The 15,331-nt window shown below is 43.0% G+C and overlaps 1 protein-coding gene across 1 annotated transcript in view; it reads right to left on the bottom strand.

Moving 5' to 3' along the window:
- Positions 1-3,992: 3,992 nt before the first annotated feature.
- LOC142934284 (protein kinase C-binding protein NELL1-like) overlaps positions 3,993-15,331 on the bottom strand; it is a 202,048-nt gene continuing 190,709 nt past the window's right edge. Inside the window, 4 exon segments of the mRNA XM_076078797.1 lie at positions 3,993-4,043; positions 5,221-5,445; positions 5,810-5,986; positions 9,688-9,881. Coding sequence (XP_075934912.1) covers positions 3,993-4,043; positions 5,221-5,445; positions 5,810-5,986; positions 9,688-9,881 — 647 coding nt within the window.

Here is a 15,331-nt window from a genome sequence, read left to right as displayed (position 1 = left end):
CTTTTTTACATGTGTACATAGTCCTATTTCGTCTGGTCCTCAGGAAGATATTTTCAGTTCAGCTCAAACAGACGTGTGTTGAAAAAAAAAAAAGAAGATGTGAAGTGAAGTCTGTCCAGGCTCCTCGTCTGACACGCCCGAGACAGACGAGGGTCTACACTCATTGGGAATTCCAGAATCCACTTCTCTCAGCTTTTAGTGAAGGACACTGATCAGAGATCTGTACATACACACAAGGCTAGTCAAATCCACACTGTCGTCCTAGAACGGTGAAAAGACATAAAACTATGACCGATACTAAAAGGGTTAAGGCAAGAATAGAAAAATAAAGAAATAGTAAAAACAATAGAAATGTTGCTTCTCTGTCATACTCGACTTGCAACGCTCGGATCCTAAGAAGCTGTGCTAGTGAGAATAATTCACAAAGTCTTACTCTCTTTACAGAACCCGTCACTTTACAGCAAAACAGAACCTATCCCACAGAAAGAAAAGCAGTCCACTGAAATTAACACGTTATTCATGAACACAATGAGAATTAAAAAACTGTATAATTTTATCATATCGTCGGTATGTAAAAACATTTACACACAGACTTGCAAATAGTGTTTTACAGTAGTCATCATAATTCATATCAAATCAATCAACAGAGCAATCTTAAAACATTGTTTTCAGTGATCCTTTGTACAAATGTCTGCTTTCGATTGCTGTGTTTTAACTTTGATGGGTACAGATACCATTTACATACATTGTTTTTCTTTTGTGTGTGTGTGTGTGTGTGTGTGCGTGTGTGTGTGCGTGCTCTGTGCACAGTTGACGATTTCAGTTTTACAAGAGGCGTTGTGACGATGGAGGAGAGTACACGGAGAGATGCTCGAGTGAGACAAAAACACGGATGACGGCACAAGGACGTTGCGGCAGAGAGGTCAGAGGGGCGGCACACCTCGCTGCACGCCACCGTCGACCCCCGGGGGGGTTAAACAACCAGAATCACCTTTCCCAAAAAGGTTTGTGAAATGAGCACCGTGTTTGAGAGCCAAAGTATAAAACAATATCCTCAAAACTAGTCTGACATTAAATAGTGGAAGGTCAGCAGGGAGGGAGGGAGAGATGGAGGAGACATTTACTGTTAACTCCAGAGATCAAGGTTACCTCAGACAACAAAGACACAGCTGGTGTCAGATGAGGTGTACTAATGAGATTACGCCATTCGGATGATTGAAGGAATGATCGTAATATTCCAGCTATGACTCACTACGTACCCCTCTAGCGTCAGTTTTGAACATGGCAGAGACGGCGTGACAATATAAACCCATTACATGCATAGTGTCTTTTCAAAACAAACATTTAGTTAGGTTTAGGAAAAGAGTGCCGTTTACGTTAACTTGACTGACTAGTGACTGACGTGATAGAATGTCAACGATGACTTTTAGTTTCACACGAACAGCACTTTCCTGGGTGAAAGTCCTGTGTTTGTTTAACCTGTCCACCTCCCTTCCTGCCTGCTATATGTGGACTATCTCGCAGTTCATCAGTTAGTTAGGCGTGGATTCCATTGCCACTTGAGGGTGCTTTTGTCTCAGATCCTAAATATTTGTCTGGAATGGGAAAATCCCAGTCAAAGTTGTGTCGTCTGCATTAGGCTTTCCGGTATCATCCCAATATTTGACGGGAGATACTAGTGTCTTTTAGAGCTCCAGCAGCTGACTTACTTCACATAAAAAAAAATAAAAAAAAGGAGCTTTGATGAAACCAAATGAATGTTTAATTTTCACTCTGAAGAACTATCTTCATCTGTGGGAACAGTTTTTCTCTGAAAAGGGAAATTGAGTCGTGATATCTGCAATATGCTGACGGTGTGCAGAGAAACCAGGGAAGTAGGTGTAAAGAAGACCTTGAGCGTTGGTTCCAGCTTTGAAACGAGTTATCCTTCTGAAATGATTTGACTTGCCTAAAAAAACTGTTAAGTGCTTTCACAAAGAACTGTATAACAAAAGTTGACTAAATACTATTTCACCCGACAAAAAGCTTCCCCTGGCATGTCAGATTGGCACAACACCACCTTTCAAAGTCTGTGCTCATTTCACAACATTTTGAGACAGTGTCCCCCAGTTTTCTGTGGGAATAAAAACAGACAGTGAGGGTGATAACAACGACACTTGAGGGAAACGTTGGCGCTCTCGAGACAAGCTTGAGGATAATGAAGAGAGGTGTGGAGGAGAGGACAGGGACGGGGACCACAGTGGTGTCAGAGCTGTGAATGTGTGACCTGCAGCAGGAGAAACACCAGACTCTGCCGCCTTATTAAGACTGGCTGTCTGTAAACACATTCGACTCCTGGTGACCCCCTGGCATACTCACATCCAGGCCTTCGTGACATGGCTTTAATTAGGCCCCCCCCCCACGCTCTTCATTTTATGTGCCTCTGTGCCACTCTCTGTGTGCGCAACATGGTTCAGAGCTGAGGAGCCCCGGGAGACAGCAAAGAGAAGTCGGACCCACCTCGAGCTCTGCCAGCTTGTTCCGGCCTGCAGGAATCTGTTGTGCACCATCAAACTGCTTTATCAGGCTTTTTGATATCATGTCTTGCTATAACTAGCTATCTGGCAGTCAACCGCATCAAACAGGAGACATTGAGGCTGAGGGGGAAGTGTTGGTTAATGGCTCAGCACCGACAGACTACAGCTATGTCCGAATTCAGAGCCTGGATCCTCAGAACCTGGATCCTCTTGAGGGATGTGACTCACGTAGGCAGGTCATTTTAAAAGAACTGAAGACTGGAGCATTGCACGGCCAGCCTACGCGCGCAACAGGCATCAGAGAGATGGGCGGACCACAATGGGGATGACAGTGCGCACTTTCAGACTACCAAACCCTAAGAATCCTCAGAAAAGGGTTTCTTAAAAGACTAAGAAACCCTGCATGCTTTCTCTTTTCCCCACCCTGTTCAATCACTGCCTGACGTGGGTGTTTTTGTCGGATTGTCTCCTTCAGAAAGTTACTCTTCAGAAAGTTACACCATGCCATTTTTTCAAATGGCATGGTCTTGCCTCACAGAGATCAAAACTAATGGTGCGTTCAGGCGCTGCTTGTCAAAAAGCTAAGCTCCAGTAACACTTGTAGAATTGAGAAAAACTTAATTATGAGAGCAACTCATTTCAGAATGTGGCCCTGACGCTGGTAAAAGCCACAGGCCGAAACGCATCATCAGAACCTGTACTTTTTCAAGTCTATAATTGCTATATCACTGTAGTACTAATTGCTATAGATACTGAGGGCTGCAATGACATTTTTAAGATTAAATTTAAGATTGAACAGGGTTTATGACATATCGGACGTATCTAGATACATGGACATTATATACAGTCTATGCTCCCATGAGAGAAGTTGTGTTGAGTTGGAAACTGACCTACACTATCAGACTTAACGGCATTATTTTTACTTTCCAAAGTTATTATTTCTACATCAAACTATCTCCTGCTTAATATGACATCATATAAAATGAGGGTGCAGTACTTTTGGTTACCACAATATTGAATGTTTAGCTGATGATTTGCTAGGTGACCAAGCAATAGTGACATGTTGCAACATAAACAGCTGGAGCACCTCAACATCTGTCCAGCTAGTAATTCAGCTGCGTGTCTCTGTTTCGGGGCTCGGGACGTAATGTTAAACGGTTTTCCTCAAGACAGTTGGTGAAATGGGAACAACACAAAGACACAAACACAACTAAGTGACTGTGGATAGAGCGACTACCGCCTCAGTCTCCGCCTGAGCCACACACACATACACTCGCTCACGCTCTAACGGTTTGTCGAGTTACGGCATGAAAGCACAGCCTCAACACCCCAGTCCGTCCAGTGCATGTTCGTATTTTCTGTGCACACACTGGCATGCACATGTGTGTGCGTGAGTCTGTTTTATGAATCCGGGGGAGAGTCGTCAGAGGGAGGAGGGGGCGTGGCAGTCCCGCAGTGAGAGGAGGGGAGTTGTTTTTAGTTGTTCTGAAGGCAGTCGAGATCCACCGAGCAGCAAATATTCCCGTTCTGAAGACAGGAAAGAGCAGACAGAGAGTTGTAAATATACTGTTGTGTATTCAAATATGCTGTACATGTTGCTTGTAATCACTGTCACAATGACACACTTTTAATTTTAACTACTTTCTCCAAAGAAAAAGAGGGGCCATTCTCTCAAAAACTCAAATCTGCATGACTTGATGCAACAAATATATATTTAGGTTTGGAATTTGGCTGCACTGACCCTTTCAGTCGAGACACTCAGGCAAACATTATTTTTTCATGCACAGATAGATTTTGGTCTATTTTGCTTCCATAACATTTCTTCTAGTGGAAAGAAAACATCCAAAATATGCATTTTGTATGCCTCATATGCATTTAAAAAAATACAATTTCAGAAAACTTGTAATATAAAAAATAATTGTGTTAATGTAGGCAATCAACTGGAGGAGATTCATGGTTGTATCCATCAGTAGAAGTTGTTTCCCTATTCACCTGTAGCGTTTTCAATACATATCTTTAAGGCCATTTTATAAATTACTTTTTTCTCTCGGAGCCAAAACATCTCCACAGTTAGACTTACAAATGTTCCTGAAATGTATATTTGTATATGTAAACATCCCATTTCAGAAAATTGGTAATACAAAAGAAAATTGTCTTAATGTACGTAATCAGCTGGGGAAGTTTCACCGGTCATTCATCATCAGCCTTGGCTGAAAGTGAGGTTCCCTGCTGGTCAGAGGCAAACTCTGTCTTTACCAAAGGTGATGCAGCAAAAGCAGATCAGAGTAACTTCCACAAGTGCAGTAGCTATCACCTTTATAACCTATAAAATTCAGTTCATGTAACCACATATAAAATAACCTGACACGTGTCCAGGCCATATGTTTGTTGAGCTGTTTTTGGCCAACTTAAATTCTTGTAGCTGCGGGACAACAGATCATTTTTAGCAAATGTGTGGAGATGATCTGAGTTATGGCGACATGTTCCTGACACAGTGATCTGCATATTTTGCTCTTTCAAGATTACATGTACCTTACATCATCTGTGACAAACGCATTTATTTGTATTCATCTTGGAAGACAGAGAAGCAGAGATTGCATATCCTCATCACACATCAGATAGACTCTCTAAAACACAGTTTATCACCAAGAATGCTGCACGGTAAAGCCAAACCTTCATTGTGGTTGTTGTTGCTTTGGCCTACCTTACACTTGCAGGTGGTACAGGGTGAGTTGAGCATATGCCACGTGTCTCCGCTGAGGCGGACGGCGCCCGCGGGGTCCTGGCACGTCTGCCGTATGTCATACGACAGGTTGTCGGCCAGGCAGGGGTCTGTGACGCAGCGCGGGCAACACTCAGCCTCCGCCACCGTCGTGTACTCGCACATCAACGCGGGGCAAACCAGAGGCCAGCAGTCCACCTCCCCCTCCTGAGTGAGGTGGGACAAAACAGAAAGGTGACACAAATGTTACGGTCTGTGTTTCTGTGTGTGTGTGTGTGTGTGTGAGTGTGTGAGAATCAGCTGATCTGGCAACAGTCACAGCTCACACGCTGATTTGTTGCCACATCTCTAATTAGAGAGGTGATAATTATCTGAGCCTTCCGCACACACAGCTGAGCAGGCGGATTAAGGCAGAGCTCTGAGCTTCATGTTGATGAGGAGATTCTGTGTTTTTGGTGTCATCTGTTTCTTCTAACAAACAAGTAGGGATTTAATATGGTCAGCTTTCATTTCTGTTGGCAGGAAACATAATGTAGCTTCTGTGTGAATGTGTGTGTTTCTGTGTACGGACCATGCAGCGGCACTGCTGGCAGCCGTACAGCCAGGATGCCCCGCTGCGGTAGAGTGTGCGTCCGCTCTGGTCCAGACACTGGCTGCTGGGCCTGTTGTCACAGCCGGGACAGCAAAACAGATCCTCGTCCGGGTCTCCGCAGTCACAGGGTCTCCTCCTGCAGTAAGTCTGCCCGTCCTGCACGGCAAAGTCACAGTGTCAGAGGGCAAACAGAAGCAAGTCACGACAGTGGCCCTGGCGTACTTCATGTAGTTGACATTTAAGAAATAGTGCAGAAAATATACTTCAATGTACATGTCGCCTCATATTCTGGGCCGTGAAGATGTGTTCCAGCGTTTCTTTGGCATTGAATAGGCGGGTCACTGCGTTTAACAGCTGCCGACGCTGAAAGCTTTCACCAGTCCAGTTACGGTGAAGGGTCTCCTGATGCCCAAAGTGTCATTTCAGAGCCGTTTTAATCTCTGAAGAGAGTACAATCCTGGAAACAACACTGAATGCCGGACATTCAATTGCAAAAATATTGAACACATAAGTATTAGTATTCAAAAAGCCCTTTCGGACTTTGATAAGACTTTGGTATAGGATCAAGATGCAGATCTGAACGATTTTGCACATTGGGACATTCAGGCAGATAATTCAAGGCCAGCATATACCTTTGGAGGTTTTTAATGGGTTCTAGCAACTTTCAAATCTCCATTTTCTACCAGCAATTTACGAGAGCCGTGAATGAAGCGAGAATGCGTTAGAAGTTTGGCGTCTGGGCCGGAATGCAAAGTCAAATCTGCCAGACCTGGGAGCCTCCCCGAGCCGCCGTGTCCCTGGCTCTCCATCTCCACCCAGGGAAAACTTTATGGTCCATTTTACTCACCACAGCCAGCACTGTCTGGCACGGGGACGAAATTGTAATGGAGATGTAAAAATGTTGCATGGAATGGCTGGTGGAAAATGTATGGGCGCCATAAAATCGTTCCGCATACCATTAAAAGGGCTATACAGAGCCAATGTTTTATCGATGCATATTGTCCCGCTACAGTAACAGCCGAGTCCCACGGTACCAATACCGAAGGCCTTGGTCTTAACAGTTATGGCCCTTGACTTGCTGGGAAAGCACTGCCAACAGTACAGTGCAGTGCAGGCAGGACGCATGAAGGCAAACTGTTCATTTTAATGCCAGGAATAAGACCGGGCGTGAATACTAATGCTGCGCTAACCAAAACAACATCATTACGTTGTTGTATTTTATGGCAACTTTGATGGCAACAACTTTATGATGAATTTGATCACTTCAGATGACATTCCCATTAAATCCAGAGGTATGACTTGCTTTCAACACAGTCTTCGGATGAGGAATTCCTCTCCAGGGTGGGTTGTTTGTCAAACTCTGAAATCTAATTCAACTAAATGTCTCCTTTCATTTAGCTTCAAATAAAACTTTGGTGAAAGTTGAGAATAGAAAATCTTTGCTCTCAAGTTTCAACCTTTTGACGTCGTACGTAAGGCAGTTTTTAAAAACCCTTTCTTGCTCTGCCCATCGTCCCGTCGTGCACTTCTATCTTTTCCACTTGCCCTGTCTGGCATCCACAAATTTCAATCATATTACAACAATCAACCTCCCTCTCATGTTCAACAAACCGAATCGACAGTTTCATGTGCATTTACAACTGGTCTGTACTTTCTGACCCTGATTACCGTCAATTTCTCTCCTCCTTAAAAAACCCACAGTAACTCCCTGGCTGCCTCACAGTTGCCAGGAGCCCAGATCACTGCCTGTTTACATTCAGTGAACATCCGACTCAAAAACCAGCCAGGCAGTGCATCCTGGAGGCATTCATTGTTTGCAGAGCATCTTGTTGGTGTCACACTTGTCGATTTCTTCACACAGCGGGTCTATTTTTGTCGGAACAGCTCACTTGTATAAATCATGTGAATGTATGTAAACACCTATACTTATTGGCAATAATTAATCATCGACAAGTAAATATTTATTGCTTTATTACATTTGTTTTTAACTTGTAGCAAAGTTAGTTTTTTTGAAAATGCTCCAAATCTCCTTCCGCTGAAACACATTCTCATGTACCACAGCCTGCTCAGTACTCTAGCATCAGTTTTGGAGGTGTCAGGGATGGTGTGTCAATATAGTAATAATAATAATACAACACCACTTAGTGAGGGTTAGGAAAAGAGCGTGGTTGACATTAACTTGACTGACTACTGACCCAAGTGACTTAATGTCAAACGTTTACTTTTAGTTTCTCCCGGAACACGAACAGAATTTGCTTTAGTTCACCTTCAGTACTTACTGGATATGGTTCATGTGAAACGTCCTGCTGGTACATTTGGAGTTTTATGAGCCGATGAAGCATGATTGGAACGATCGCCCACAGCTGTCATTTCATTCAAAATAACCCCCTGTGTTCTGTATTAATCTAACTCACTGAGCCGCAAAGATAAATCTGATCAATATCTCCCTGTCCTGCAGCCACACTGCCTCGCTCTGACTTCTGAGCACAGACCTCCAGGTTCAGCTCCGACCTACTGTGCGTACCGTGGTCGTGCGTACACAGCTTCCCTGTGCAATGAGGGCTTATTACGGGTGCACTCGCCTCTAAGTAGAGTGTCTTAGATGGTCGGGTTAAACTATTGGCTGGTCGTCAGACTGCATCTAGCCCATCACGTTTTGTTGTACGTTGCCTTGTTCCAGTGTATAGTGTTTTCATAACCAATGAAGGAAGAAAATAACTAGCAATAGCATTGGCTTTTCAGGTGGAGAAAACTGTATTAAGTTACTGAAATTAAAGTAAGAGAAGCAATCAAAAGAAAGACAGAAAAAAAGACTCCTCCATATTTCCTACCAGCCTCCCCCCCCCCCCCCCTTGCTCCATTCCCCTTTTGAGAATATTTCTTCTCTTCATTGTTAATTTATCCAACTCTTCCCGTCTCTTTTCCATTTCTAAGCCTTTGTCTTTTTTTGTGCTGTTCTTTCTTCTCTTTGATAGCAATGTCTCTGAGTCAGTCCCGTCTGCCACTGCATGTATTTCCTGCATGTATATTGATGTTGTTACAGTGAATATAAAAATGGCATAAAGTCTCTGTGCTCAACGCTGCTCATGGGTTTTCTTGAATATCGTATTTATTCCAGGTTATTATAGGTGAAAGAATAAAGTGACGTAAATAGATACGATATTTCTAAAAAGGGGCCGTCAAGTATCAATCTTGCATGTCGTGTCAAGTTGCTTGACCTTGGTTTTACGTCAAAAGAGAAATTACAGTTAGTTGACATCTTTTCTGTCTTTAGTTCCCGACTGGTCTTTAGATGATTGCTAAGTACGTCTCCACCAAAATCCTTTCAGTATCACGCACTCACACCTTTTTGACTTGAAAAGTCGTAGACTATTCTTGATAGTCTATGTATATTAGCAGCTTAGATTATAGCTATGAGGCAAACCCTGAGTTCAGATCATCCACTAGGTTGTGAACACCAGTATTACTCATAGCCGTTTTCCACCAAAATTAGAGCGTAATTGCAGGTTTTTCTTAAACATGGGAAACCCACTAAAAATAGGCGATACACTCTTTTCCGCTTACGAGTAGTGAGAGCCGTGCCATTGCACTGGCCGTGTCTTTTTTCTTCTCTGGTATTACCGTTGACAGAAATGAGGCGCCGGCTGGCAATAGAAGCAGAGCTCACTGCCAAACGGAGAAAGAACCGATAAATGCTCATGAGTTCTGCAGGGTAATATGTCCAGGGAATGAATGCCGATCCTAACTTTTCTCACTGAAGGCAAATGCCAGATGTCGGTGCGTGTTGGTGGCTTATGTATCCAGCGAGAAAGCGTCTTTAGCGTTCAAATTCAAATGTGCGAGTTCATCTTCTGTACCTTGCAGGAGCATAGAGCACAGCGGTCAAAGCCGGGTTTCCAGTCCTCTCCGTTGCGTCTGATTTGCTCTTCCTGTGGGCAGTCGCCGCTGCAGCCCGGACCAGATGTGCACACACAGTCGTAGCCCCCCGGGAGGTTCACACACACGCTGTCATTCCAGCAGGTGTGTGTCTGCAAACCGCACTCATCAATGTCTGGAAGACAAAGAGCAAGCCATGGTAAATGAATGCTTACATGTCATTTGTTACACAATGTTCCTCTACATTAGTATGTACCGTACGAGAGGATGCGACGACGGACTCAATGAAAGCTCAGTCGAACAGAACGGGAAGCTGTTTGCTCGATCCTGTATTTCTTAAGCTGCCTGAGGAAGTAGGTTTTGTAGTATCAACTATTTTCAATTGTAATCCCTAAATGATGAAAAATGGCAAAATCATTTAGCAGCGTTTAACAGTTGAGAGCTGCATTAGTGTTGTGTTGAAACAATATCATGGCGTAGTGGGACATGAATACACGGTTGACTTTGATACACAACCCTGTGTCCTGTCTCGTTCACACTCATTTGCTTGCCAAATACAGTTTGCTTGAATCATAATTCCTGTCTGGATTCTGTTCTCTGGCAATGTTTTTTGTCATTTGGAGCTGAAGTGTTGGGCAAAGCACATGTATTAGAGCACAAGACGGACCCTTTACTAACTCTGTGGTGGACATTTACTTTTAATTACATTTTCATTTTACATGTCCCCACGTTGTTATGGAGCCCAGCAGGTGTCAGGTGTATTTGTAATAGTGTCTATTGTGCATAAATTAATACTTCAGCCTTCCAGTCATGCCCTCAAATTAATTGCATTCAGTTTATTGTAGTGATATAAACTGAAATGAAAAGTTGTTTTGGTCAGTAAGGGAGGAGCACCCAGAGTGTTTCAGTGCAGTTTCTTTAATTGACCCAATCAGTTCCCACAAATGAATAGTGTAGACTTCCTTCTTCGCAAACACACACATGCAGTGCAAAGTGAACATATTGGATATGAGGATATGCTGCAAGATGGTCTATTCTTAGAAGATATGTATGTTATACTGTTTTGAATACATGGAGTCTTCAGCTTTCAAAGTCTGTTGTCCAAACTATTACGAAGTCTTATTACATATTATTTTAAACAAAAAAAAAAGTAACCTATTTTTATCTTTTGTAAATATAAGAGCGAGCTACGTTCAAAAGATCCGGGATCATTTTCTTCTCAGTCTACAATAACATGTTGGGATTTGCTGGAAATTCCGAGCTTCCCAATGCACCTACATGCACCTTAACTCCACACACACACACACACACACACACACACACACACACACACACACACACACACACACACACACACACACACACACACACACACACACACACACACACACACACACACACACACACACACACACACACACACACACACACACACACACACACACACGGCTATAAACGAAGTGGAAACAAAGCAGTCAAACATCACAGTTTGCAGTCACACCAACACTAAAATATTTCAACAAGGCATATGTTATTTTTTGCCAAAACCAGCAGATTTTAGTTACTTGCCGATCTACAGTGAAGTTGGGGCTGCTGGGAAGTCCCAGTGGACCTGACGAAGGAGTCGGCAGCCATCTTTTTAAAGTTAGGCTGACTTGCACTGCAGGGAGCCCTGGCTGTTCGTGGCCACCTGGTGGCTCTATCGAAACACTCACAGCAACAAACGTCTGTCATTCTATTCAGCTTGCGTGGACAAATCTGTGGAAATCTCAGACAGTAGAGCACAGTGGGCCCTGGCGGAAACATGGAGATCGCCTGAGGTTTAGTAAAGAGTAGTGGTAGACATGCAGTCGCATCCTTATCCATTGCTTTATGCTATAAAGGCGACGCTGTCTGTTAAATGTAGGCGAGAATCAAATTCTTACTTTTCTTCTGTTTTGCATTTCCATTTATGCCGCAATAGAAATAGAAATAGGTTTACTTACAATGGGTTTTAAAGTCCTTAACTTCTTACCTTTCAAATGGGACCAGACATTTCCATATATGGTTTATTGTTGAGGAGCTTTTCCTTCATCATTTTGGGTATTTTATTGAAGGCATTTTTCTAAAAGATAGGACTTAACAGCTTGTCTTTGTCATCTCTGACACATTTGAAGGGATAGCAGATTACTTGTCTTTATGTCATTATTCATTAAATTATGGTTGAGGCAAAGCATTAGCTCATATTTATCACCCCTTCCCTGTATATACAAAGAGTATACCTACACATACTGGCATCACAACAGCCTGTATATTCTATTTTTGGATTCAGTTTCATTATCCAAGGAATGAAGCATCTCTTCAGACAGCTCCTTTCTCACATTTGTTCTCTACTAACCAAAAGAACGAACATGAATAGACGGCATTTACTTTTCCATACCAGGAAACATGGTGCCAAAAGTCTGTCCCTACCTTTTATTAAGCCGTGACATTTACCGCTCTTTATCCTTTACTAAATGTTAGAGAAAAAGACCAAAGTCCCTTCGACAGTTAACTCTGCTCTCCCCTGCCAGCACCTGCTGCCTACGGACATTGATCACACCCACACGACCCTGACAGCAGGCCACTAGCGTCGCATGAACAAAGGCCCTAGAAATACTAAAACTACATTTAAATTCATGATTTTTTATTTTGTTCCACCCAAACCATGCTTTCACACTTTGAGCGAAGTCAACAAGTCAGTATGTCTTCTACACAGTTGAGTGAGATGGAGAACTGTTGACGGCCACAGGTTTAAAAAGATTGATTTTCACACCACTCTCTGTACTCGCCAATACAGTACGTTTAGGTTTTACTGCACAGTATTACCACCAGGTAATCAAAAGAGTTAATCCTCTGCATGGTAACCATTTCAGGACACAACAGACTCGGCTCAACATCTTCAGACTCGGCTCACATGTTTCTAAGCTGTACCTTGTCACTTTCGGGGTTACTTTCAGCTTAATGCTTACAGAGCATGTTAAAATACTTGACTTGTAGTCAAAACCTGACCGGGCCATCAACCTGTTGTTTTCTATATGTAAGCCCACTCACGAGTGGATCTGTGTATATATGTTTTGCGCTACACATATTCACATTTGAATCCCCAGATTGTCACATATAGCTTCTGTACTTTGACTACTTCTGTCTGTTTTGTTTTGGAATAGAGTGGAATGATATCTTGTGAAAAAGTTGTCCCTGGGTAGACTGTGTGTGTGTGTGTGTGTGTGTGTGTGTGTGTGTGTGTGTGTGTGTGTGTGCGTGTGTATTGCTTTTCATAGGTTTAGCTACGAACAGTGTATGAGAACAGCCTGACCAGAGCCTGTCTAAATGATATGACGTGTGGCTCACTTCGTCTTAAAAGTTAAATAAAGAAAAAAAAACAATAATTTTTCTATTCAGTATTTCTTTTTTTTTTTTTTCTTGCTGCCTCTAATGAATCCCATTCCTCGTAAGCCCTAGAACACCGGGGGATAAACGTCAGGGCTCGACATAATAGCTGAGTCCATGGACCAGTCGAGGCTCTGCACTTAGTTTAGACATGCTCGTAATAACAGCAAGGCAGAGAGGACTGAAGGGAGAAGAAGAGTTTACAGCTAAGAAGCTGCAACTTTAAAGAACGTGTTCGGGTGAATCTTGTAGATATGGATGAAACTAGGGGATAGTGAACCGCAGGAACAAATTAAAAAAGCTTGGTCATTGGATTCGTGAACAACTAAAAATAATGCAATGTTATGAAAGGAAATACCAAAGCAGCAAAAAATACATGATTTGCAATGCCAGAAGGTATCATAACAATGTTTAGAGCCTCTGGCTCAAACAGCGAACACCATGCAACAAACATTTTTGTTTCCTCCAGTGGGGAATGATAAGGGGTACCCGGCAGGCAGACCGGGTCTGGGGGGGACGTGAGACTTGGTCGATGCTGCGGCCACACCGGCAACAACAATGCACTGTGACAGCGCTCAACACACACTCTAATTGGTATCAAGTTTGCTGCATAGAGAGAGAGAGAGAGAGAGAGAGAGGAAAACAGCTCAGCCAAGAATTTACTGCGCCGGCGACAGACTATTTGCAAACACCAAATGAAATCCCCATCAGCCAGTCAGACATACTGTACCTCCGCTGGTGAAGGATTAACGCTCTTCATGCTACATTCACCACAAGCTGCTGCTCGCAGATGGAGCGTACTCTTACACGTAGGCCGTGAAAGGCAGTCTTACAACCGAACATAAAAGCCCGTCGGAGAAACCAGCCGACCACATCCAACCACGTGAAAAAGTTACACTCACACCTATGTGCTGGTACAAATGAAAGCACTAATCCTGCAGTGCATGTACATGACAACACACATTCCCACAAGCATAGACACGCACACGCACACACACACAACAAATACATCCCTCTGACAGATGCTGGTAATTAGGAGGCATCAGAAAGCTCAGTATTTGAGTATTTAAATCATATATCTTTGGTATGTCTCCAGGCAGCCCATATGGAAAGGTCATGTACATCACAGCGAGAGAGAGAAAATGATGCACGCACGCTGTCGTTCAGGGAGACAGCGGGAGTTTATTGTGTATTATCCTCATCTCTCTGCACAATCCGTTTATTCAAGCCACCTGTCTCTCCCTAAAGCATTGGGCATAGTAAATGGGTTTTGAGATGCAGCCCATGCAGCTCTCAGTCAAAGCCGTAAAGGAAAAAAAAAGGACTGCTGCTTGCAGCTGCTCTGGTCCTCCTCACAACAATATGCAGGGCAATGGAATGCAATATGCTACAATTCAATGTTTTGCATCGCGGTACAGCAAAAATAGAACAAGATGAAATCCACCATGAGGAAACAATACATAACCTAAAAGAACAGCGGATTGTGTCAATTTTCACAAAATATATCACTGAAATATTACGACATTATGTATTGTAACACAAGGTATTGTAGGAATCTTAATGTGTTACATTGTTAAAAAAAATGCATGTAATTCTAGAACAGCGTAAGGTTGAAAAACAAACAAGTGTGCAAATAGTATACGGCAAATAAGGACTTCATTCTTTTATTTTTAAAGCTTTGATTAGTTTTGCATACATACTGTTTTATGCTCCTTTTTTGTTTTATGTTAGGAAATAGCCGAAACGGACTGTCTGGTCATGTGTAATGTGTCTGTATGAACATACACTTTTAGGTATATCCCTCTCATGCCCAACTTGGGAGAGTGCGGATAAAAAAAACAACTCTTAAGCATCATGTGTCACCCAGCAGGACACCCCTTAGAGTAGCACAGCCCGTTGCTCCATGTGCCAAACATGAATTAGTGCCTGCATTACAACAAAGTGCTCTGGTCATTTGAAAAACAAAGCACATTCTTTACCCGGAAAGCCCCTTTCACAGGACACACACACACACACACACGCGCACGCGCACACGCACACGCACACGCACACGCACACACACACAACTAATGAATAATTCCCTAGTTTGCTGTTGTGGCAAAACACAGGATATCAACAGATTTACACACACTGTTAAGAAAACAGCACGTGAAAGTGATTCTGTTTGGCTGTTGAATTGCATCTGAAAGTTTAACTAAAATCTGTGCATACATTTTT

The sequence above is a fragment of the Anarhichas minor genome, unplaced genomic scaffold, assembly GCF_050575085.1.
Source record: "Anarhichas minor isolate MPS153535 unplaced genomic scaffold, ASM5057508v1 ptg000067l, whole genome shotgun sequence".
In the NCBI taxonomy this organism is placed as follows: domain Eukaryota; kingdom Metazoa; phylum Chordata; class Actinopteri; order Perciformes; family Anarhichadidae; genus Anarhichas; species Anarhichas minor.
Note: the sequence above shows the minus strand (reverse complement) of the source record. Positions and strands in the feature narration are given on the sequence as shown.